This window comes from Onychostoma macrolepis, chromosome 14 (assembly GCF_012432095.1).
Source record: "Onychostoma macrolepis isolate SWU-2019 chromosome 14, ASM1243209v1, whole genome shotgun sequence".
Lineage (NCBI taxonomy): Eukaryota > Metazoa > Chordata > Actinopteri > Cypriniformes > Cyprinidae > Onychostoma > Onychostoma macrolepis.
The window spans coordinates 22962310-22970897 of record NC_081168.1 but is presented as its reverse complement, the minus strand read 5'-3'; the positions used below and the strand labels follow the sequence as shown (position 1 = coordinate 22970897).

The 8588-nt window shown below is 34.9% G+C and overlaps 1 protein-coding gene across 3 annotated transcripts in view; it reads right to left on the bottom strand.

Moving 5' to 3' along the window:
* LOC131553097 (TBC1 domain family member 9B) overlaps positions 1–8588 on the bottom strand; it is a 30316-nt gene that overhangs the window by 4097 nt on the left and 17631 nt on the right. For 2 of the 3 annotated variants that reach the window (XM_058797483.1, XM_058797485.1), the window contains 9 exons: positions 7596–7725; positions 7408–7506; positions 7257–7325; positions 5769–6009; positions 4750–4815; positions 4118–4189; positions 3412–3462; positions 3027–3086; positions 2842–2939 (listed from right to left, as the gene is read on the bottom strand). In XM_058797483.1, the coding sequence (XP_058653466.1) occupies positions 2842–2939; positions 3027–3086; positions 3412–3462; positions 4118–4189; positions 4750–4815; positions 5769–6009; positions 7257–7325; positions 7408–7506; positions 7596–7725 (886 nt within the window). The remainder of the gene's footprint in view (positions 1–2841; positions 2940–3026; positions 3087–3411; positions 3463–4117; positions 4190–4749; positions 4816–5768; positions 6010–7256; positions 7326–7407; positions 7507–7595; positions 7726–8588) is intronic. The other variant, XM_058797486.1, reaches the window with a different exon arrangement.

The window sequence follows — 8588 nt, the reverse complement described above, 5'->3', positions numbered from 1 at the left end:
TTAGTCCATGCACGTGTTCAATAGGTCAAAAACACTGAAGTACTAGGTTGCTACTTGCTACTAAATGAATCCTGATTTGATATGATAGTAAATAAATTTAAAAAGGCCAACAAATTTAAATTTTAAAGGTTATAAGTCTGTGAGTATGTGTGTGTGTGTGTGTGTGTGTGTATGTGTGTATATATATATATATATATATATATATATACACACACACACACACACACAGTGTATTTTATAAATAACTTGTTTATTAATTGTTAAAATGGTTCAAGAGAAAAATAATGTTCATTTCAAAATGTAATATATAATTTTTTTTAGCACTTATAATGTGTTAGTAACATAATTAATTGTTAGTTTTAATAATTATATACAAATGTGTGTGTAATGGTTATCATATGTATCAGTATCATTGGGTCTCAATAGTACATGAGGCTCTCTAAAAGAAAAAACTAAACTTTTCTTCATATTTACAATTTTCCCATTTCAGCTTTGTGAGAGTTTGAAAGCACAAATTTTATGTTAATGGCTACATTTAAATGCAGCTGTTAATAATCATTAATATCAGAATGAAAAACTTTCATGTAAACATCTTAACGTGAATATAATTTTGACCCAATTAAAGGAGTTATATAGATCTTAAATGATCAGTTAAATAGGAAAATATTAGCCATGTAAACCTGAATCTGACTACTTTCTTAATTTTAACTGTGCTTACGCTGAAGTTTTGTTCAGCATAGATATGCACAGGTAAACAATTATTGAATTAGATTGCAAAGTTTAAAATGTACTTTTATAATCCACAATTTTATTAGATTTATTAGAGTAACTATACAGGTGCTGGTCATATAATTAGAATATCATCAAAAAGTTGATTTATTTCACTAATTCCATTCAAAAAGTGAAACTTGTATATTATATTCATTCATTACACACAGACTGATATATTTCAAATGTTTATTTCTTTTAATTTTGATGATTAGAGCTTACAGCTCATAAAAATCAGTATCTCAAAATATTAGAATATTTACATTTGAGTTTGAATAAATGACCATCCCTACAGTATAAATTCTGGGTATCTCTTGTTCTTTGAAACCACAATAATGGGGAAGACTGCTGACTTGGCAATGATCCAGAAGACCAACATTGACACCCTCCACAAAGAGGGTAAGTCACAGAAGGTCATTACTGAAAGGTGTGGCTGTTTACAGAGTGCTGTATCAAAGCATATTAAATGCAAAGTTGACTGGAAGGAAGAATTTGGGTAGGAAAAGGTGCACAAGCAACAGGGATGACTGCAAGCTTGAGAATACAGTCAAGCAAAGCCGATTCAAACACTTGTGAGAGCTTCACAAGGAGAAAACTGAAGCTGGAGTCAGTGCATCAAGAGTCACCACGCTCAGACGTCTTCAGGAAAAGGGCTACCAAGCCACTTCTGAACCAGAGACAACGTCAGAAGCATCTTAACTGGGCTGTGGAGAAAAAGAACTGGACTGTTGCTCAGTGGTCCAAAGTCCTCTTTTCAGATGAAAGTAAATTTTACATTTCATTTGGAAATCAAGGTCCCAGAGTCTGAAGGAAGAGTGGAGAGGCACATAATCCATGTTGCTTGAAGTCCAGTGTGAAGTTTCCACAGTCAGTGATGATTTGGGCTGCCGTGTCATCTGCTGGTGTTGGTCCACTGTGTTCTCTGATGTCCACAGTCAACGCAGCCATCTACCAGGAAATTTTAGAGCACTTCATGCTTCCTTCTGTTGACAAGCTTTATGGAGATGCTGATTTCATTTTCCAGCAGGACTTGGCACCTGCCCACACTGGCAAAGGTACCAAAAGCTGGTTCAATGACCATAGTGTTACTGTGCTTGACTGGCCAGCAAACTCGCCTGACCTGAACCCCATAGAGAATCTATGGGGTATTGTCAAGAGGAAGATGAGAGACACCAGACCCAACAATGCAGATGAGCTGAAGGCCACTATCAGAGCAACCTGGGCTCTCATAACACCTGAGCAGTGCCACAGACTGATCGACTCCATGCCACGCCACATTGCTGCAGTAATTCAGGCAAAAGGAGCCCCAACTAAGTATTGAGTGCTGTACATGCTCATACTTTTCATTTTCATACTTTTCAGTTGGCCAAGATTTCTAAAAATCCTTTCTTTGTATTGGTCTTAAGTAATATTCTAATATTTTGAGATACTGATTTTTGACTTTCATGAGCTGTAAGCTCTAATCATCAAAATTAAAAGAAATAAACATTTGAAATATATCAGTCTGTGTGTAATGAATGAATATAATATACAAGCTTCACTTTTTGAATGGAATTAGTGAAATAAATCAACTTTTTGATGATATTCTAATTATATGACCAGCACCTGTATTAGTAATATAATATAATATTACTAATAATATATCCAGTTTCTAATTTTTTATTATAGTAAACAAGAACAGCTTTGGACTTCGGTTCTTCTTTGGGTCTGGACTCATCAGGTCTGCATTAGAATTTCACCTTTCACTGAGATTTTTCAAAACCTTTTAGATCTAATGCACATATATTTTTGCACCTTTCTGTGCAATACTTGAAACAGTCCAATACATAAATCACTTTATGGCTCATGCCGAGGGTAAATCAAGCATGTAGTTAAGACAGGTTAAAATACAACAAAAAAAAAAACATCAGATCTGATTGTCCACACTGAAATCTCTGCACAAAAATCAGATATGCAACTGGTTATTTGTCAGTGGAGAATCTGATTTAGGCCACACTGAGTTGTAATGTGAACATACAGTGGCCTAAATTTCTCTCCCAACAAATGAGAGCGAGATCAGTGAATACTGGTCACCTGATTCATCCGAGGTAGATCTTTGATACTCTCTTTCTTTGGCTCTTTTTCTTTGGCCCACATTCTCAGATAATACTTATAGTCCTTCGGCTTCTCCTCTGAAAAAAACAAGACACTGCCATTAAAACAACAATCAGATTGAAACAGATTCTTTAATGGAGTCATCAACTGGCGAGTATTATCACCCTTTCTCTCATCTGTGTCTCCAGCCGCTGACGCATCTCCTGCCTCCTTCAGCTCCTCACCTGTTATGACATTAATGCTGCATTAATAAACATTAACATCATAATGACATTTAGCCATTAACCACTTAAAAAAAGTGTCCACCAGAAAGGTTTCATGACATCAAACCCATGGTTAAAAATGAAAAGAGCACCACAAAGGTAAGATAATATCATGTGAAAGACAGATGGTGAACTCATACTGACTGGGAATCACCAAAACCAGAGGTGTTTAGTGAAGAGGGGAAAAATGTAAAAAAAAAAAAAATCTCATCTGTTCTGACAGCATCATCTGATGCCCAAAAACACCAGAAAGACAGAAAACACACTCAACGTGACAGACACAAACCTGAGGTCACTTCCTGTGCCAGGAAGTCCAGATGAGACAGGAAGGGAGGATCTGGAGTGATCAGATGAAAAAGACAGAAAGAACGAGAAAAAGAAAGAAAAAAGAGAATGAGAGAAAGAAAGTATTAGAGTTAAAAGAGAGAAAGGGGAGATAAGGAAGACAACAAATGAGGAAAATAATAGTGCAGAAGATTAATAATTAGTTATCAGTTATTAAACCTGGACCGAACCATCCACAGGCACATGCAGGGAGATCAAAGTCAAAACATGTTTATTAAAAGCAAAATATTCAGAAAACTAAAAGAAAGTATTAATAACAATTGCATTTATTTGGAATAAATTGAATATTCTCTCATATATTGCTAAAGAAATACAAGTTCAATACAAGTGAAGCTCTATCAGCAGTACAACGGTAAATAAAATAATAACAAAATTAGTTTTGGCTTTTAAAGTCAGCATCAAACTTTACGACTGCACTGTACATTTATTACATAATACTAAAATTGTTTTTAATTGTTATCAAACAAGAACCAACTCTAAAAGTGAAAAAGATTACTCTCATTGTAAGTGTATTATTGTTCTGCCTGTTTTGTAAAAAGGCAAAAAAAAAAAACTTCTGTGGAGCTTAACTTGTATTGAACCCAAAATATTTCTTTAATGTTGGCTTCAAATGTTGTTTAGGTGGTAAACGTGTCTCGTTCATGTACCCTGAGGTGTGTCGTCGTCAGTGAAGAACTGCGTGGCCTCCAGCGCTGACTCTGCCTCCTCTGGACACAACGCTTCAGAAAGAGACGAAAACAATGAAATGAAATCTCACATACACACTCAAAATGACTCGTAGCTGTAACACGCGCTCAAAAATAATCATCTCATTCTTATCTTTTCTACAAATCTTCTTCACACACACCGTTAAAAAAAAGTGCTAGTTTCTCATTTCAATAAACCTCAAACACACACACACACACACACACACACACACACACAGAGAGAAGAGTGTTTGCTGAGAGTAGCGATCTGGTTTCCTCACACTGTGCTTATGTTTGTTGTTCACACACAGTTCCTAAATACAAATAGAAACACTAATAATGTTCCTCAAAAACCTACTTTGTTTTTTTCTTTCTGCTTACACTTTTACACTCTTTCCGTGGCCTGGGGGCTGTTTCATAAAACAAGTTTACCAAACAAGCCAAGCTTATTTCAGTTAGTCTGACTTATTTTGAACCAAATCAACTGACAATAAGTCAGACTAACTAAAATAAACTTATTCTGGTCTTATTTGATAAACTTGTGTTATGAAACAGGCCCCAGGTTAATAAAGTCTCTATGACTGTAAACATACCGGGAGGCAGGTGGAGTTTGTAGAGAAGTTTGAGTTTTTCTGTCATATCGCCATGATACATTCCACCTGAGAGACAACACAAACCAAAAACTGCTGTGATGAAGATGTCGAGAAGCTTAGAAGAGATACACAAGTTGTTTCTTTGATTTACTGGAAGTTGTTACACAATACATGCAGACTAACTTATTTTATCCCTCATTTGACCTTCTATTTTTATAGATATGTGTATAGTATATTATTTCCACCAAACAGTGTCGCAAAGTAGATAAAAATTTTTAAAGAATGGCAATAATGTTACAAAACTAGCTGTTGGTTATTCAAATTTAAATAAATGCTGTTGTTTTGAATCTTCTATTCATTAAATCCTGGAAAAAAAGCACAAATGAAGCAATGCAACAGTTTTCAACAATGATAATAAAAAATGTTTCTTGAGCAGCAAATCAGAATATTATAATGATTTCTGGAGGATCATGTGACACTGAAGACTGGAGTCTGGAGTTGGATGTCACATGGACTGTTTTACCGATGTATTTACTATGTTTTGGACCTGGGAACATTTCAGTTGCATTGCTGTCTATGGGAGGGTCAGAGAGCTCTCCGATTTCATCAAAAATATCTTAATTTGTGTTCCGAAGATGAACGAAGGTCTTACGGGTTTGGAACGACATGAGGGTGAGTAATTAATGACACAATTTTCATTTTGGGGTGAACTAACCCTAAATGATTATTTAGAAATCAGCCAAATTTGTTTTGAATCTCTCTGACAGGTGTTTGTTTTTAATTCTGTCTTTTGTGTGTGATGACATAACTTCAACCACACAGAACACTTTCAGTATATATTGAGTGTATGGGAAAAAGAAAGATTTTTTTTTTTTCCTGATGACGCGTTTCAGAATTCTATGGAAAGGCTTTTGAGGTCACAGATTGTTGAGCTTTTATCTGAAACAGTAACAGCTTTCACATGAATCACACTCTGACTCTATCAATCTACAAGCTGTGTTGTACACGTATCCACTCACTGAGTCCGGTGACAAACTCTTTGAAGTTGATGAGAGAGTCTTTGTTTTGGTCGAGCAAGCGGAAGAGTCGGCTGGAGAGAGTGTTGGTGTGAAGGCCACAGCTCCAGGGCGCCAGAGCGGAGAAGAGCTGAATGAACTGGCCACAGTCGATGCGGTACTGCTCCAGATAGGGCAGACTCGGGTCGTGCCGCTCCGCTGCAGTGCTGCTCGCACCCCAGTAACAACTCATGATGTGCTTCGCCTGGGACAGACACACATATACACTAACATTCACACAATTACACATACAATAACTAGAGCTGGATGACATGACAGTAGGTACTGCAGACATATACCACAAATGCATGCAACTACACAATCGTCCAATTAGACTGCACCAAATGAGAAACACCTTTCTGTTTAAACTATTTAATCACTGGTTCATTAAAAAAAACAAGCATTACTACATTGTTATTTAATTTTAGTTCAAAATTACCCATAATGTGATGGACTTTGGTGGTACTGCCCAACTATAACATGCATAAATACACGGACAGCAAGTTTCTTTAGTTAAAAAAAAAAAAAAAAAAAAAAGCATTAAGGTGTTTGGAAGAACACAGATCAGACAAACAAAATAAATAAATGATACCTTGTTTAAAAAAAATATATATTACTATTGTTGTATTAATGTTATAACATTGTTAATAATGATTAATAAATAAATGAATAAATTAAAATGTTCTATCAAAGGTTTTGGTGGTACTGACCAACTATAATGTACACAGATATACCAACAACTAATGGTTTCTTTTTAGTTTAAAAAGAGCATTAGGTGTTCAGAAGAACACAGATCAGAAAAAAAATAAACATCTACAAACAAAATAAATAAAATAATATAAAAATAAATAAACAGACAAAAAATAAATGTAATAATGACGATACATTATTTAAAAAAATATTAGTATTATTAAATAATAATAAATAAATAAACAAATCTTGTGTAATCCCAGGCTATCTGTAATCAGAAGCATATTTAAAACTGGAATATAATTTAATTTAATTCACTTGTGTATCATAAAAACATAATCCTTTCTGGATTACAATCCGCCATCAAAATGATACGTTTAATTATTCCAGCTGCTGTGAGAAAAGGCTATAAACAATCCGTCACCTGCAGGATCCTCACATACGATAGCCTTGTAGCCGGGATAACTTTTTTATGTTTACAGACGTGACGTAATGACACAGTGCCATGCTCAAATTTCCCGCGAAAACCTACCCGAACCACTCAAATTAGAAAACATTATTATAAGATAACCGTTGTGAATCGGGCTAAAGTAAGGTGATAGTTTTGAACACTGGCTGGTTATGTACTTGCTCAAATATTGATTTTGGATAATTTTTAACCAAAAAAAAAGTTACGGACTGCAGCTTTAATAATACTAAATAAATAAACTAAATAAAATTGTAAAAAGTTAATTAAATGCTGAGTTTACGCATTTATCTTACCTTAAAAAGAACATACAGTTCTTCCAACTCCTCAATAGTGAAGGCAGACTCTGTCATGATTGCTCTGACCTGAATATCACACAATGCAGCATAAGTGATCGCAAGTGGAGATTTAATATTGTGAAATAAGATTTTTTGATCACACACTTACCACACTCCTCTTGGCTGTGTCTTCTAGTGACTGTATGACCTTTAACCTTTGTTTGAACCTCATCTGCTCGATGACGTCGGCACGCAGGCTACCAAACTTCTACAATTAGATGAAAACAATGTATGCAGTTAATAAGGATCATACTGGCATTGGTGCTCGTCTAGGTCCCTCTTGCTCTGCCCCCTCACCTCATAGGACGCTTTAATGAGCTCAAAGACATCAATCTCAGGTGGAGGGTTGTTGCCACTGGTCAACAGGGCATGAAGGTGGGGAATGGGTGGAGAAACGGTCTGCTTATTTACAACATTATCCAAATATCTGCAGGACCGAGAAAGAACACAAACCTTGTTTAGTGCATCTTCACAAAGCACGCAGTAGAAAAGGGATAATAAACCTTTGTAAAGCCTAAAGTTTCCTTTTTTTTTTTCAAATAACATGGCTCATGTAGTATGATATAGTGAGAATATGAAGAAAAAAACAGGTCAATCTTATTCATAGGCCCAAAATTAGAAAAAAAATTAAATAAAAATATTGGTGCATATGCTGATATTTATATGGACAAAAAGTTATGACGACATTCTGATGACTGTAATGTAAATCGATCAATATAACAGTATAGCAGATACTTGCATAAAATTATAAAAATATCAGTTGTCATTCTACAGCACCAATAATGTGTCTTAGTAAGAGGACATTGAAATGCTTAGTTGATTATCAAAACATTCAATATAATGCAATGCAACAATAATGATTGAGAAATAAACAAATAAACGTTCCTCAAAAGCCTGATGATCATATTTGATTGTCATGATTTAAAAAAAAAAAATTGTATCTAGATTACCAAGTAAACTGAAGCCGTTTCAGTCTAGTAAGTGTTAAAATAATACTAACAATATCAAAGTTATTCTTGTGTTTACTTTAGAAAAATCAGTACAGATTTCACAGCAAAAAGACACGTGAAGCACGAGCTGAAGGTGGACTAAAATACTAAAAGACCTGCTTGCTAAAAAAAGTCTGAACTATCAATCAGACGACAGAATGCATGTAGATTGAGTACAACAGCAAAGTTTTTATTATTCAGAGACTATTTGTGAATCAAATGTCATACAGTTGCATACATTAAGTATCATACATACAAATATCATACAGGCTTTAGGGTTAAAACTGAATTTATAAGAAGA